Below are 18,302 nucleotides of genomic sequence, written 5' to 3'. Positions count from 1 at the left end.
TGGTATTATTGACTAGAAGAATAAAAAGTTTATTGATGAGATACAAACGGTTTAATAAAAATTTAGTAGCAAAAATTGAAAAATACCCACAAATGATATCAAATTTTATCTATATATATAAAAATGAATGTTTGTATGTTTGTCCTTTATGGAATCGTGAACTATTGGACCGATCATGATGAAAATTTGTACGTATATGTATTTTTCCACGGAGAAGGTTTATAAGCTATGCCCATCCTTTCCCGATTTCAGGATTCCGCCCCACTGGTTACAGAAAATACCCATAAGAAATGCATTGCAGCAAACATATGTTAACGTCTTTTCAAATTTTTAATCAGCTGTTCTTTGTAAACATATATTACACTTATAGTTTTAAAGCATAGAGTAAGCTTAAGAGAAACGACAAATTTTGTTTAAACTGTTTTTGCAATCACTGTTAAACATAGACTTTACTATCCAGATAATACAATTCAAATTTGACGTAAAAAATTCAACCTTTAACTGCAATATTTATTTAATATAAACCATGCTCATGCTTGATCAGAAGAGTAATGCAGATATCATAATTACTATCTTACGTTGGCTACAAATATAAAGAATGTTATAAAATCAACCTTAGTTGTTTTTTTTGACAGAAGTATGGTTCTCAAAACTCCGTGTGTACATATTCTCTCGATCGAGACAACAAAGCAAGCTCAATCGTGGCATCGGAGATATAACTAATTTAATCTAAAATTTATTATAGTAAAAAAAAAATTTTACTAAGTAATATAAGGACTTCGGTTCTTAAGATTTGCGTGCGAAGCCGTGGGGTAACAGCTAGATAGAGGCAGGAATATGGTTACATACCTTCATAATACGCCCAAGAGGCTCACGATGGAACGACTATCAATTATCTCAGCAATGTTTAGAATGTGATAGAAAAAGAATAAGTGAATATAGTGTACTGTTTTCAACGGGGAAATTGCGTGCGAAGCCGCAGGGCAACTTTTGCAAAAAATTATTGAAATGCGCAGCAAAGCAAAGCGCGCCGGGCCCGCTAGTTCTGAATAAAATAAATGTTTCATTAAAGTGTTCTTGAACAAACTTTTTTAAGAAGGAATAAATCTCACAGTCAGCTGATGCTGACGTAATTTCTAACATATTTCTCATAATGTTACAAATCAATACTATCAGTTCTGTCATAGAAGAATCTTCCCTCGTTTCACTTCACAAAAAATGCAAAAAGTGAATACAAAATCTTTTGTTTGTAACACAATAAAACGAAAAGATATTACAATGCAAAGCTAGCGCTCTAAAGTGGTTCAAAACATTACACAGTTCTAGCTTTAGACTAGTTTTTATTACACGCTAGCACATTACCATCTGATTATTCTAACTACTAATCCGGAGCTCAGTTTGAACATCTGTAATAAAAGGTTTAGAATCATACTTTGCATAGCTGATTAAACTTTTTTTTGGTTGTGTTGAGGGGTAGATCAATTTAATATTAATTGTGAAACCTATTTTCCAATTGTGGTGAAACACCAAGTGGTGATCCTAACAGAAATCACTATTTCCCCCATGGGGCCATGGATCAATGTTTATTTTTGGACACTTCTCTAGCCAGCTTTGATTAATTTCCCTAGCTGATGTTTACCCATAATTAGAACTCCCATTAATTACAACATAAAAACCTCCATCTACACCCGACGCATGCTGCCCGTATTCCCGTTCCCCACAACCTCCCAATCCCCTGTCTAACACGTTTAGCCCACCATAATTTATTTGGCTCAAATGTAGAACAATATAAATAATAAATTAAATAATTGCTAAACTCACGGATACCCGCCCAGTCACAGGAGTCGGTGGGTGTGCACTTTTACTACAACTTGCTCACTACAAGTATGTTCTCGCCCAAGCCCGGTATACAACGACAAAATGGCTTGATTGTACCCTATCTAGATACTCTGTCAGAGGTCGGCTGGACTATATCACCTACACACTGACCAACCTTATCACAGTAAAAAAAAATAAAATAATTATGACCTCCTGTGGCGGTCCACACCACAGAAAAGTCATAATTCTGTTCCCTAAACTGTTGTTTTTTTATTCAACATAATTTATTTGAAATCGTGAGATTAAGCAAAAATTCACCAAATTTGTCAGTTATGAAATTCAAATACTCATAAGCCTACACAATTTTAATCTTTTTAAATTCAGTTTTACAGCATTTAATTTCTCTTAAATAGACCTTTTGTTTTGATTCCAAACTTTAGTTATGTTTACTCTAAAAAAATTTTTGAACATCTCCTCACGAGCCATATTTCTGAAAAGATGAAATGTTGTTAATGGCCTCAAAGAATAGGTTCTTAAGACTCCATGGTTAATGAAAACATCTTTTAAAAGAACATTCATGTATAAGTTATAAAAGCAATCCCATATTTTCTCACTCTGTATATTCATATATTATACTGTTGGACTATCATTTTGATCACAGGTCACCTTTTTAAAGGAAATTTCAAAAATACCAACAACACAATTTTTACAGCTAAAAGCATTGCTGATTCAAAAGTAAATGGAATAATATGAACTACCCATTATAACAGCTTCAAGTTTAAAAAAAAACAAACAATTTTTATACTGAAATTTGTAGCAACGAACATCTTAAAAACAAACCACACTTGTTTAATATTGTTTTGACTAATTATATTAATACTACTACTTGTGTAGTATACGGTGAAATCCAGAGAGCACGTCTTAAGCTGCTACTCTAATAGAAAAAAATTGGTTTAAAATTTTCAGAATGAATTATTATAGAAAAAATTATATTTAGTAATTTTTACTGCCAATAAACATCTGAAAGGTTTCAGAGAAAGATTTTATCTGCACTCCAAACTTAAACCAAGTTCAAAATCTTTTAGTAAAACATGTATCTAATTATTACGGCTGAAATATACATTTTCCTGGTAGTGGAGGGTGGAGAAATTTTCTGCCTATATATGGTTATCGTTTTTAATAGTTGTCAGTATGAAATCACATAATATCTTATGCTACGTCTCGAGATAGTGTTCCACTCTGCGCTCATATCCTAAAGTAAGTGAAGTAAAAATCAATAATACACTCTGAGTTTATATAGTCTGCCTCTTTTATAATGGGGAAGGTGCTTTTTGTTATTATTTTTACAGTTTTGTTTTTTAATGCAGTAAGTTTTTTTCACACCCATAAAAGTGACAACATTCCCAATTCCTAACATCAAATTACCAAAGCCATTGATGTTAACGCCCTTACTAGAAAAAGGCATGTATGAAAGAAGCTCAACATCTCTCTAGAGTGAAGCCTGACATTGGGAAACACAACAAGTTTATTCTGGATTCTTCACAGTCAACAAAGAATGTGATTCTAATTTGTATTTCTGGTTCTTTCCTGCCCAAAAAAGATAACTGGAAGGAAGCACCTTTACTACTTTGGTTGCAAGGAGGCCCAGGTTATCCTTCCATGTATGGACTTTTTGAAGAGCTTGGACCTTTGGAATCTTACCCAGAAGGTTTTAAAGAAGCGACAATACTCATGGAATGTAGAGAATAATTTGCCTTATCATCGATCAACCAGTTGGGGTTGGCTACAGCTTCACAGGGAAAAAGTTGCTACCCTCAAAATGAAACGGCAGTCGGAGAAGATCTTTACCAAGCAATGGTTCAGTTCCATGAGTTGTTTCCCATTCTTCCAAAAGGGCAAGTTTTTCATCAGTGGAGAATCTTATGCTGGCCATTATATTCCTGCACTGGGCCACACGATACACAAACACAATCCTTCTGCTAAAGTGAAGATAAACTTAGCAGCAATGCTGATTGGAGATGGATGGAGTGACCCTGTTTCACAGATCGACTACGGAAGTTATCTCTATCAGACTGGATTTATTGATGACACAACACGTGACATCTACAAAAGCTACCAGGATAAGTTCATCCAGGAAGTCACGGAACAAAACTGGGCAGAAGCTTCCGTGACTCTTGCTGCTATTACTGGTACTTTATATAATCGTTACGTTGGGAGGAAAAAAAAGTAGATGTATATAATTACCTTCCTAAACCCTCTCAAATAGCCACAAAACTGGCAAGTTTTTATCCAAACAATTAGAAACCCGAAAAGCTCTTCATGTCGGAAGGAAACCTCCCATTCCAAGATGGCAATAGGACTAAAGATGCACTTTTCCGATGACTTTGTGCAATCAGTGAAACCCTGGGTGGAAGAACTGCTGGAATTTCTACCCAATAGTCTTCTACAACGGTCAGGTTGACCATCATCTGTGCCTACCCAATGACCATCAACTTTCTCCGCTCATTATCGTGGAGTGGGGCGGCTCAGTATCTCAATGCTACAAGGTCACAGTGGTGTGTCGGCCAGGTCTGTACTTATTTCTCATTAAGACTTAAGTAACATTCCTTCATGAATAATCAATATTGTACATTGAAATATTGCATAAATAGTGTTAAACTAGAATTTAGAGCAAAACAACAGATTTAGGTCATTATTTTTATTCTTATTTTAAATTTTACAAATGCCTATTAATAGCTAATCAATAATAGATCTCAATTTATACTTTATAATAAAATTAGAAGAAAGAAATATTTTCTTCAATAGGTGCCATTAAATCCTTGTACTTGGCATCCATAAGAAACAGACGCAGTAATGTTCAATCATCTAGAATTCTTTTTCTGTATTTAAATAATTGAAAATGGATTTTTAATATACTTCTTTTTTAGATGAACATAATAAATTTTCAACTAAAATTGGCCCAACAGATTATTTAAAAAATTTTGCTAAAATATTTATAATCTATATAACACAAGAATATCTTTAAGTAACAGATGTTCCTGCTTAAATTACAAATAACTTGGTTGGTAGTTCTCTACTTTATTACAAAATGTCTTTCTATGTTCCAAATTTTAACTCGAATCTGAAATCCGTTTTATGTTTCCTAGATATAATATTTCATATCAACAACTTTTTATTTATATTAAATATCAAGGAAACTAATATTTGTAAATATATACTAAATAATGTGAATTGCCATAATGGATTTAATTTTTTAAGTTTCTTGAGTCATTATATGAGTTTCTGGTTTACTTGCTAATAAGCCATGAAGGTATTTCCCTATCTACTATTTTATAATGATTAATACAGACTGACTAGCATTTTTATTTCACTTAGTCTTATATAAGTGTCTGCCTTCTTTAGGAATATCTCTCCATTAGATTCCAGCAATTTTAAAAATTTATAAATTAAAACACATAAGCAATATAAACCAAGAGGGCGAATTGATAAGACCAGAATTTAATTAGTGGTTTCTACAGACAGATTTTTAATGATACTCGTAATCAACATTGATCACAAAAAAGAAAGAGATTTACAGAACTGAAAGGGTCCAAATTAGGATTACTGTGATCAAGTATTAGTCCAACTTCCAAATTCCACAATTTTAATCTATAGTCTCATCTGCATTATCACACTCACTGATTAAATTGATCACAAACTCCAGGTGGGCTAAATTATTCGATTAGTACTTTGGCGTTATACAGAGTTCTGACAAATCTCTGGCTGAAGATCTGAGCATGTGGCCGAGAGACTCTACTAGCCATCCACAAAACATTGACCTCACCTTTCGCTGTCATTCTGTGATTGATTTAAAAGAACTATACTATCTGAACACCTTTTATTTGAATATAACCAGGAGAAAACTGAAAAAACCTGTTTCCAGTTCTTTGCCTCTTGGGTCATGAGAATATGGAAGGATGGGCTCTAAGGGAGAGCCCAATGTTCTTGGAAAAAGATGCTCGCTCCTCTCCAACAGCCCACCCTTCTGGCGGCAGGCCGGCCCACACACACAGATCCCTAAGCCCATCTGTATCTTAGGTTTCACCCCTGTTTTTAGGTTGAAGCAAAATATATAAAATCTATTATTTCTAAATGAATAGTTTTGTTTATTTTTTTAGACCTAAAATGAGGAAAGCCATGATAGGTACACTTTTAATTGGATAGTACATTTATTAGTAGATGTGTAAAATAGTCGGAGTTTAATACTTTTTTCATTATGGTTTGGTGGAGAGGATTCAGTTTTATATATAAAACTAATACAAAAATATAAACTTACAATATGTTATCTATGGGAATCTTAAAACTGTTAAATATGTTATTTATTCAGTTCTTTATTACTGTATATTTCGCTATAGTTTGATACATCCTATGTTATTGCTTCCAAAAAATAGTTATTAAATTTCTTAGTAAGCATATGATGCAATATTATGACCGCTCAAATAAATTAAGTATCACAATTCAATTCATCAACTCCTGTTGTTTCACAATTAACATAAATTTTTAAAACAATCCTAAACCTTAATATCTTAATATTACAAATAAAATAATGGTAGTTCCCTAACTCCTTGAAATCAGTGATTTTAAATTGGAAATTAGCCAGATAATACACTCTATAAAATACAAAATCCCTCTCTGTGCAGAGCATTCTAAAAAATATAATCAGAATTGAGGATTTTTAATTCCACAAATTCAAATAACTACTTTTGTTGACAGAAGTATCATCATTGTGTGATACAAAAGGTGGTTATCTCTTATCATTTCAACAGCTAATCACTTTTTCATTGATAGAAGACCACAAATTAGATGATGGTACATGAACTAAGTAATTGACATTGATTGGCTATTGGAAAATAGTATTATATTAAACGTTTTATGCTATAAATATTTGAATTTGAATTGCGAATGTAACAGAAGCTGGCTTACTGCATGGGGATGCACAATCTTTACAACATGTTGGTGCGCGTGATTCAGATCATATGATTCCAGCAAACAATATCTCTGATCATACACCCTTATCAACTGTTTTACTGCAGTCTCCAGACAATCGCTTATGATGCCTCACACCTTATGAACAGAACATCTGGTATGTTACAGGAACTGGCCGGTTACTACAAGGGGGTGCACAATCTGTACGACGTGTTGGTGCGTGATGCAGGTCACATGGTACCAGCAGGACCAACCTCTCTGGGCCTACACTCTTGTCAACTCTGTCACTTCGGGAACACCAGACAACCCTTTGCACGCCCTTAAACCTTGCTAAACACTATTATCAGTCTTATTGTCACTTAATTAACACAATAATGATGCTATACCTTAAATAAAGGGAGTTGACTACGTGTGATATCCCCTGAATTATTTTAATTACTGACTTGTAGAAGTGAATATGTATTTGCATGTCAACAGACAGATGGAACAATGACACTGGGCCCCACATGTTCACTTCTGGCTGGTTTACAACTGCCAGGTATGGCAAAAACCTATTGGGTAATACAGGAGTGGCACATCACTGACCAAAATATTCCAATATCGGAGTAAAAAAGGCTGGTCAATGGGTTTGGTTTATTGCAGAGGATGACTTTAAGAGTGTATGGGGCTCCCTTAATTTAAAACCATAAACATAAAGGACTAATCAGATTTCCTAGCCCACTCTTGATTGGAAGAGGCAGGAATGGAGGTAATCGTCCATTCTTCCAAGGTGACAATACTAAGATTGTCCAAGTTATTCCTCCTCATGGAATCTCAATAAGAGGTGGCATCTAACATCGGCCTTACCCATACTAAAATATCCCATCACTCTAGCAGCAGTGCAAAGGTCTTATTTAGGATCAACTGCATTGAGAGGGTTCTTCATCTTTCCTAAAATTGAACATAATTTATAATAGCCTCTCTCAGTCTAAACTCTTGTCAACTCTGCCACTTAAGGAACTAAAAATGACAACCCTTGGAACTAAAAAAGTAATAGTTAGTTAGGTACATTCTCGAATGGATTTCTGCGGCTCTATCCCTTTTGCTTGCGGGAAATGACTAACATTCCTCAATTCACATTTGGTGGGAGAATCGATAGAATTGCCCATGTTTATGTGACTGCGGCTCAGTGCAAACTGACTACTTGAACCTTGACAGTGACAAATGTAGCGATTGACTACTGCGCACACCGCGGACCTGCCACGTGTCTGGCAATCATGGCGTGAGATTGGAGGTTGAAAAACAATGACACTCGTATATTACAGCACGATAAACTTTTAGAAAAAACACTTTTTTGTTTTATACCAGATGTAATATCACGAATGAATGGTCTGGAAGAATATTCATCCTCTGTGTAGTCTTGACTTTATTAAAGGTCAAATGATTTTTAGAAATGTTCATTAATAGTTTGGTAATGTCCTCGTTCAACTCCATGCTTACTACATCCAAGCGTCAGTTTTATAACTGAGAACCAAGTGGCCATAATCGTGTCAAAAGTTGATCTGAAGTGCTACACTCATGTCAAGGGGATGTTCAGTTCAGTCTGGTCCGCCGACCGGTTAGGAGCTCGCTTATCACCGCTCAGACGTTCAAGGTCGTAACGTGTGTCGTAAGGTCGTAACGTGTCTGCCGGAATTGGTGTGCTTCTGCTTATTGGATAGTATAAAATAAACGTGTTACTTTAATAATCTATTAAAATGCCTGCTATCTGCAACATTTGTAGCAATGAGTGTAACAGTGACAGTGTTGAAGTAAAGTGTTGTGCTAATTGCAAGCAGTTATATCACTGGGATTGCGTTAAGGATAATGTGGAATATAAAAAAACGCGTTCCGCAAGTAAAGAGTGGCTATGTAATGTGTGCAGAAATTCAGCATCTCAAGCTGGCAGTGTCAAACTCAGCCGCAACTACGTCATCGCTGACTAAGGAATTCCTCATTAATGTAATGGAACAGTTTAAGAAGGACATGTTTGATGAGATGAGGAATTTCAATAAAGAAATCTCGGAAGTAAAAGTATCTCTGGAGTTCCTATCCAATGCTGTAGATACTTCTAATACAACAATGAAGTCTATTCAATCTGAGATGAGTATTTTGGTGAAGGAGAACAGCGAGTTAAAAAAGAAATGTAACGAACTGCAGAGTGATGTCGATGGACTTAAGGAGAAAATCAGGATCTCTGAACAATATTCTAGAAGAACAAATATTGAAGTAAGCGGGATACCCGAAACACCAAGAGAGGATGTCTCCAGGATTGTTAAGGACCTAGGAGCAGCGATTGGAATGACGGTGGAAGACAACCAGGTGGCGGCGGCTCATAGAATTCCGTCATTTAAGCGAGACCGCATCCCATCACTGGTGGTCCAGTTCCAGACCAAGATGATGAGAGATACTTGGATCGCCAAGTTCAGGGACAGTAGGAACCTCACTGCAAGAAATATCAACCCAGCCTATCCTGCCAACAAGGTGTACGTTAATGAGCATTTGTCCACCTGACAACAAGTTTTTATTATCTAGTCTGAAAAGAAAGTGCAAAGAAATAGGTTATAAGTATGTTTGGTGCCGGGACGGGAAGTTTTTTTGTAAGAAAAGCAGATGGAGAGAGCTGTCGGAAAATAAACTGTCTTAATGACATTGATAAGTTAAAGTGAGTACTCCACCATCTCTCAGGTTAGAAGTTATTGTTATGTTTCGTTCTATGTAAATATTTTTATCTTACTTTAAATGTTTATTAAGAGTCAATTAAACAGAGTAATATAGTTTAAACAATGGATACTAGTATTCAAAGTTTTGATACATTAAATAGTAATTTTTTTTCGTCCCAGCAAAACAATCATAATATAAAATTCTTATATGCTAACATTAGAAGCATGAGAAAGAACTTTAATAGTTTACTAGCTGAATTTGATCAGGTTAAAGATAGCATTGATTTCTTAATTTTAAGTGAAGTTTGGATTGGAAGTGACGAATGTAACCTATACAATATAAAGGGTTATACAATGTATGCTCAATGCAACGATAGATACAGAGCGGGAGGAGTTGTTTGCTTTGTAAAAAATAGTTTAACTGTAACACAAATTGTTAATGTAAAAAATGTACACTGCTGATGTGTTGTTGTTAGAAGTTAAGACAAAAAAATCATATTTTAACTTACTTTGTGTATACAGATTGCATGAATTTACAGAGAATAACTAACTATAATATTGAAATAGGAGAGTTACTAAAAGAAATAAAAAATAATACTATTATAATAGGAGATATTAACTTAAACTTATTGGACATAACAGCTACATGTTGCCAAAACTATATTAGTACAATGCTAAATAATGGATTTGTATCAATGGTTAACGTTCCGACAAGGATTACACCAGTGTCTAAATCATGTATTGATCATATATTTATTAGATATAAAAATATGAATATTTTTTGATATAAATATTTCTGACCATTTAATGCTAGGTTTGATATTGAAGGGAGTGGAATTTAATCCACTAAATAAATTACATGCCCCTAATAAAAATAAAATTGACTATGACAGTGTAATAAATAAGCTAAGGCAAGTTGATTGGAATAAATTGTATACACTGAATAATGTCAATGTATGTTATAATGAGTTCCATGAAACTCTCAATGAAATTGTAAATAGCAGCATAAAAAATGTACGATTGGTTAAGAAAGTAGATGTAGCTAGATTAAGAACACCTTGGATAACAGAAAGTATACTAAAAAAAATTGATAAAAGAAAGAAATTATATAAAATGTCGAAAAAAAAAAGGCCATATGATACGCAAATTTTTACAATATTTACAAAGATATTGCTTTAATCTAAATAATTTAATTGACTCGACCAAGAACCAATATTACTCTGACAAACTTCGAAGTTGTCAAGGAGATGTTTCTCAACAGTGGAGAATTGTAAATAATTTAAACTGATGGCAAAGCAGATAAGACAGTACACAAACTAGAATTGGATGACGGTTCTATTGTTGTTGAGCAAAGTATAATAGCAGACATAGCAAACAAATACTTTGTTAGTGTACAATCAGATGTAGATAGTGGCAGTGATACCCAACTATCGCAGTTAACAAGCAGTTATAATACTAGAAATTCCTTTTATTTAATCCCTACTACGGTTATGGAAGTGTATAATATTATTAATAACTTAAAAAATAAGAAATCCTCGGGGTATGACAATTTTAGCGTAGATCTAATTAAAAACATAGCATTAGAAATAGCCCCAATCCTCTCGCATATTATTAATTTAAGCTTCTCTACGGGAATATTTCCCGATAAATTAAAGTTAAGCAAAATTGTACCATTGTTAAAAAAAGAAAATATTTATACTAAAAATAATCTAAGGCCTATAAGTCAATTATCTGTATTCTCTAAGATAATAGAAAAAGCTATGAAAACCAGATTAGTAAATTACCTAAATAGTTACTCATTAATTAGCAATAATCAATTTGGTTTTACAAAGGGCAGATCTACAGAGGACGCCCTAATCAAAGTAACCGACAATATTCTCTCTAATTTAAATAATAACAACAAAATAACTGGGCTCTTTATTGATTTTAAGAAAGCTTTCGACTTAGTCAATCATAATATTCTATTCGAAAAAGCTGGCAGCTGTGGGAGTAAGGGGTGTGGCCTTGGACTGGTTCCGCAACTATCTAAGTGGCCGTTATCAGTGTGTAAAAGTCAGAAACAGTTCGAGCTCACCTCTTCCGATCGCTATAGGTGTTCCCCAGGGGGCAGTCCTCTCTGCCAATCTGTTCCTTGTGTTCATTAATGATCTCCTTACTCAAAATTTTCGCGGACAAATCAACGCGTTTGCTGATGACATCGCCTTATTTTATTCAAGTCAAAATGTTTAATACTATTTGGGAAAAATATTGATAGAGGACTTGATCAAATTAAGACATTGGTGTAGTATAAATAAAATGGAGATTAACGTGAGTAAAACCAAGTTTGTTAATTTTGATTTAAGAGGTTTTGACTTCCACAAACAGCTACAATACCATACTATTAAATGTACCGATACTTCAACTAATTGTAACTGTCAAATAATTGAAAAAGTGAATAGTTATAAATATTTGGGAGTTACATTAGATGAAAATATGACATGGGAAAAACATATTGTAAACTTACATAAGTCAATTGCCTTTAATATAAGAAAATTCTACTTCTTAAGAAATATATGTGACCAGTCTTTGATGCGTTCACTGTATTTTGCATTAATTCATTCTCGAATTCAATATGGAATAATTTGTTGGGGCAAAAGCTTTCAAATACTTAATAGACAAACTAAGAGTTACACAAAACCATTTTATACGAATCATTAAGGCAAAACGAAAATGGGAAAGTTCTTTTCCTATCTATTCTGAATTAAAAATATTACCGATCCAACATCTATATATATTTAAAGTTCTCAGATTGTTCTATATCAGAAGCGGAAATCAAGGCACTAATACTCTTTTTTATAAAACTCGAAGTTTACATAAAAATTTTTTTAGAATCCCAAAAGTTAACAAAATTATTTTTAGACAGGCTTATGGGTACAATGGCCCTAAGTATTTCAACCAGTTTACCAAATAATATAAAAATGTGTACCAATTTAAAAGGTTTCTGCAATCAAATGCAATCTTGGCTATTACAAAAACGCCGAAATTGACTTTTTAAATTCAGTCTTAAGTTAGATAAAAATTGTATACCTCTTAATGTCATAAGCTATCATTGTTTTTTCTTAATTTGTTCTGTTTGTTCTTATGTTTGTCACACACAGTGAAGGAAATATTAACTTGTATGAAACTGAACATATATAAAAAGTAAGTAGTCGAGTAAAAAAGTATATTTACTTGCAAGTAAATTCCATGTATATCTGCGAATTTATTTACGTTTATTAGCCTTAGCCTATCTCAATCTAAATGGTAAATCTTGCATTTAATGTAAAATTGTAAACAATGAATTGGTTAATTTAGCACAGTTGTTTGCAAACAGATGTTGCGGATTTTTTATTTTGATTTGTAATAAATTGTATTTATAGTAATGCAGGCGTGCTCGAGCTTTATAATATTTTGTAAAAAAATACTGAACTCATGTTGGCCATATACTAGTAACAGGCCAACATTATTTCCATTTATTACATGTATTTTATATTTACCTTATTTATATGGAAATAAATCATTTATTCATTTATTCATGTAACAATAACATGACTGCATTGTTCCAAATTTCTGAATACCTGGTCACAAAAAGTGACAATGTTTCAAATGTACTTCAATGATTTAGATAAATTTACGAGCTAACATTTTCAGCATATAGGCTATTCACTTTTATGAATGTTTGATCCTATGATAATTTACCCAATTAGAGACAAGATGTCATAAATGCTTACCAGAGGTGTATCTAGGAATTGGTTTTGGGGGAGGGGGATGAATATGATTGAAGGGTACGCCACACCGGGTAGTATTGAATAAACATGAATAAACCCTAATTAAAATAAACTAGATAGGTCTAATTAAGAGCAAAACTATTGTTATTCAAACAAGTTTGATACCAACTAATACTTTTTTTAATTAGGGCTTTTGAGGGTGTTCTGTCTCCTCAAGCTCCCTTAGTTATGCCACAAAGGAATTTAAAATAAAACAGATACTTAATATATTTATATCTTTATTAGAAATATTTGAAGAGCAGTCAATTAAACAGTGCTGTAGCTTAAAAATGTAAACTTAAGTATTGGTAACATCCTATATTTCAGGAAGAAAGTTAAGTATAAAACTAATAAAAAAAGTTATACTTTTTAGTTTTGGCTGTAAAATTATTTTCTTACACTTTTTTAAAATAGATTTCTTATTGACATCAGGTTTTTGAAAGAGCTATAAAATGTTCTAGATACTTACAGCTAAAGGAATTAAAGTGGCAGTGAAATTCACAAGAGACAATACAAACTTCTGTACAACATTACAATATATCACAACTCAATGTAAAGAGAAAATAATCTTAATTGATGATGTCATAGAGTACTAAGACCAGGTTATAATCTGCTGTTTTCAGTATCAGGAAATAAAATTAAGCTAACTCCTATAGCACAAGATCTACAAAACAGAATATGTAATTCACAACAAAACATTGGCAGATACAACATAAAAAGAACACAGTATTTATAAAAATATTATTAAGCTTTTTGCAGCTCTTCCCAACAAAAAATGACTAGACTGATCATATTTTTCATTTTCTAAACTATTATTTAATGCATAACATTTCCTTGAACGGATCATGAAGTTATCATTTGGAATACTAGTAACCTTAATATCTAAAACCAAAATTACTCATTTAATGTTTAGTTTCAATATTTTATGAACAATAAAATATAGAGCTGTAACATAAAAATTCTTCAAGTATGAACATGAAACAACAAGAATTCTCAGCTTGAACCAAGTTCAGAAATGCTTCAATGGACAGCAGTTTAGTTATAAGTTTGAACTTTACTAAATACTGAACCTATATTTTTAACAATCTGAGCACATTCAGAACGATTTTTGTAGTCTTTACATTTTACATTTTTTATAGAATGTTTGTGTACTTAGTCATTTTAAAATATTTCCAAAATTGTATCAGACACAATATCTATAATTAATAAATTAGGTTTCAAAATCAACATCCTTAATAAATAAACAAAATCAATATGCAACATGCTGTGGATTCGGTAGAATAATACATTAAGCAAAAGTACTGCTGGAGTAAATTTGTGGAAACATTGAGATTCAACAGCTACACAGTGGGTTCAAAGATAAGGCATTTTGAGTTGTAGCAGATACAGTGGCACTTTGGACCAACAATAGCATGTTTGACCTAAACTGGAAGATTGTGAGGGTTGAACAACAATAGCACAGAAGTCAAATTTGACAGCAAAGGGTTAAAAGTCCACAGCTAAAGCACAAAAACCATTTGTTTCCTTTTAAAGCCACAAAACACAAAAATATCTCAATGAAACAAATAACACCTCACTGGACATGGTGTTGAATAAAAATATAAACTAATTTAAGTCTCAGCATATTTATATATTAATATATTATATCAGGACTTTTTCTTACATAAATAGTAATTACAATTCATTTTGTGAAATTTAAATACAATAGGACAATTTTGTGTGAACTCAAATCAAACTCAGTTTTTGTGATTTTCAATTCAGTTTTGAGTAAATCACATTAATTGAATACAATTCAAAAATAATTTTCAGACTACGTTTAAATTAAATATATGTAAAAGAACAATGAATTGAGATATTTCTTATCTATTTCAATTCTACTTCAACAGATTAGGTCAGGGGTGTAAAAACAATCATACAAGTAGTTGAAACTGCTTTTACTTTTAACATAATCTCTAATAAAAACTTTAATGAGGATTTTGTTATTCAAGTGTTGATTCACAGTAGTTGCTTTTTCACAGTTGATTTATCACAATGCAACAGCTTTGCGATGTTATTTTCGGGGCAAGCGAAAATATTCGCAACTTGCCAGATAGCCAGTCGAGCTGGGTTAGAAAATTCCAGGGTTCGAGAATTTCATATAACTATTATTTATTGTTAGGAGTCGAATCAGAGGGCCCTGCGGAAGAAATTGATACTTCCAAAATAACGTTGGGCTTACTTCATCACGTCAACTCCAATAAAATTTTGAAGACGTAAAAAATAAAAAAATAATCTTGCTCAGAAAAATAAAAATTTCTTGTTCTATTGAATTTATTGTTCAAGCGGGTTCGATTTTCGAAAAACAACTGTATAGTTTATTGATACATCGGTCAGTGAGGAATTACAAGTAAGCTGAGTAGTCTCCACTGATAACTTGGTCGGGGAGTCGTATACAGTAATTATTGTAAGAGCCCGGGGTTGGAATAATTAATCGGTTTAAATAATGATGGTTAGTAGAAGCAAAATACAAAATCAAAGCAAAGTATGAATAGCAATGGCAAACAAAAGCAATATTCAAATAACACCAATAGCAAATATACAATCTTATAAATTAAAAATTAGCCATGCACCAATATCACAGTGCAACTACTATATACATAAAGCAAGCACTAACCATTAACAAAAAAATATTTCTACGGGATGCAAAAGCTAGATGCATTTATAATATAAAAATATACTAAGCTGAATTACTATAAATATTAGGGCTCTATGAATATCAAAGAAAAATTGAACACTCACCCTATCTGCACAGTTCACCAGAAAAATAAACTAAAATATCGTTAAATAAATATTTTGATGGAGGTTATCGGGGTGAGGGTGTCAGGACGTTCGCAAAAATAAAAAGAAAGGGTTGCGAGTCCCGAAATAGATAAAGGAGAAAAATAAAAATAATCACTTACAAAAATATAAATAATTAATAAAATGAAAATTAGATTGAACTTCAATAAGAAAGAAAAATATTTCCGAGTAGATTAGAGATTTGCTAAGAAATGTGATAATAATCAGACAACAGAATGATGGTCGAGGAAAACTTTATACCTAATATAAAAATTTACAACGATTGAACATAAGATTTAGTTTTATAAGGAAGGGGTCGGTGGGAAGAAAGTATTTGTAAAAGGAAGTCGAGGGTATAGGGTGCCAGTACAATCGCCGGAAAGAAAGCAGTGGTAAGGCGAGTCCCGACTGTTATATTTTTTTCCGGGTAGGAGATAATCGGTAGGAAAGTTCGTAAAGGAAATTCGGGATGAGGTGTCAGATCGATCGCCAGGAAAAGAAATGCGAGACCTGAAAAATTTAGAAAGGAAAATGTTATCACAGTATTTAAAATTTAGTCGAAATGACAAAAAAATATAATCTGATTAATTGGAATTCAAAATATAAGTTAAATTGAAGAAAAGAATAACTTTAGTAATTCTAGTTGAAAAAGTAATTAAAGTTTGAGTAAATTTAGAAAGTCAAATATATTCTATTTAAATTTATTGATACCCTTAAATATCAAATAAATTATTAAGAGTATATTTAAAATCAAACAATTATCTTATCAAAATAAATCTATAACCATCAAACATTAATAATATATTTCAGATCGATTAATTTTCATAAATGATAAATAAAATATTAAATTCTGTTTCACATAAAAATTTAGAAGAATTGTTGATGGCGGAGATAAAACACTTTAGTAAGGAACAGGGTCGTTGTTCCTTACCTGGTGCTGGATATCGGCGGCGGGCGTCGAGTCGCGATGTAGTCGTTCAGCGAGCGGGGTCGGGGGAAGGGGTCGAAGTAGTGGTGAGCAGCGGTCGTCGGCGGTGGTGTCGCGGTCACTGGCTGTCTCTCTCCGTGTCTTCAATCGGCCGTCATTATATAGGTTCGCGCGATCGCGGGGGTGGGGGGGAAGCCTTCTCCTCTCGCCGTGATCGGAGGGGGAGGAAGCGGCGATATCCGTGCGGGCACGGACCTGCCAGATAGCGTCTGACTCATCGTCAGTAAAATAATCATTTCGCTCCTTTTTATGATAATTCTAAAACTCAAGTCGTTATTCGTAATATTAAAAAAATTGTCTGTTCTAATTTTTCAATTTTACTAATGAATATTTTTAATTTAAATTTAATTTTCTATGTTAAAAAAAATAACATGTTACACCCCATCTGTACTTCGGGAAACAAAAAAAGAAGAAAAAAATTAAATGTGGTATTTTTATATAGATAAACAAAAAAGGTTACCGTAGTTTAACCTCCTCTTGTATTCGTTTTGAAAGTTTCTGAAATGAAATGAAACAAACTAAAGACTCTTTTCGTACGAAATTAATGTTTTAATCAACAAATAAAATAAAATGATAAACATATTCTGGTAAGAAAATATAACTAAAAACAAATTGCAATCTGCATAACCAAAAACAATTATTTGACAAAACTAAAATTTACACTAAAATATATTACGGGCACAGTCTTTCACAATACATATAATTGCTAGAAAACAAAATCAAATCTCGCTTTACTAATAAAAATAAACAAAAATCGAACTCGAAAATATAAAATCTCTAAGGGAAGGATATTAGACACGCCGGGGTACAGGAGAGTGGCAGTCTTACAAGGAAGAATTTGGGATAGAAAGGTGATTTTTTGTAGGAATACTAGTCTACTAAAGCAACTCTTGGCGCCAAAACAATAAAACACATCGGGCAACCAAGAAATCATACAATAAAACAGATTAGTCGAAAGGAAACTATGGGCACACTACGGGGCAACACAGGGATCTAGTGTGCCTCCAAGGAAGAGTACGCCTTCAGATCCTTCGTATGGGCTCGGCCTACGTCTTTTCCTTGGAGATCTCGAAGTTCGAATATATTCCATCCTATTTTTCTATATAGGATGTATGGTCCTTCAAACTTTGGTGCCAATTTTCCTGCTATATTCTCAGCCGCTGAGGAAAGTGTATGGCTGCGCCTCAAAACTTGTTGGCCTATTACAAAACTGTTATCTCTTCTTCTGAGATTATAGTAATGAGCTTG

The 18,302-nt window shown here is 33.0% G+C and overlaps 1 protein-coding gene and 1 pseudogene across 1 annotated transcript; both read left to right on the top strand.

Annotated features, from left to right (window-relative positions):
• The first annotated feature begins 3,342 nt into the window (after nucleotides 1-3,342).
• Nucleotides 3,343-7,277, top strand: LOC124374045 (annotated as a pseudogene).
• Nucleotides 7,278-8,676: 1,399 nt separating this feature from the next.
• LOC124374044 lies at nucleotides 8,677-9,315 on the top strand. The gene has a single exon (XM_046832345.1). The coding sequence runs from the start codon at nucleotides 8,677-8,679 to the stop codon at nucleotides 9,313-9,315; it is 639 nt and encodes a 212-aa protein (XP_046688301.1).
• The last annotated feature ends 8,987 nt before the right edge of the window (nucleotides 9,316-18,302 follow it).

This window comes from Homalodisca vitripennis, unplaced genomic scaffold (genome assembly GCF_021130785.1).
Source record: "Homalodisca vitripennis isolate AUS2020 unplaced genomic scaffold, UT_GWSS_2.1 ScUCBcl_7082;HRSCAF=14600, whole genome shotgun sequence".
Lineage (NCBI taxonomy): Eukaryota > Metazoa > Arthropoda > Insecta > Hemiptera > Cicadellidae > Homalodisca > Homalodisca vitripennis.
This window is presented reverse-complemented; position numbering and strand designations above follow the sequence as displayed.

What these genes read in the sequence shown, in the direction of transcription:
- LOC124374044 (XM_046832345.1), top strand. Translation starts at nt 8,677, where the DNA reads ATGTGTGCAGAAATTCAGCATCTCAAGCTGGCAGTGTCAAACTCAGCC.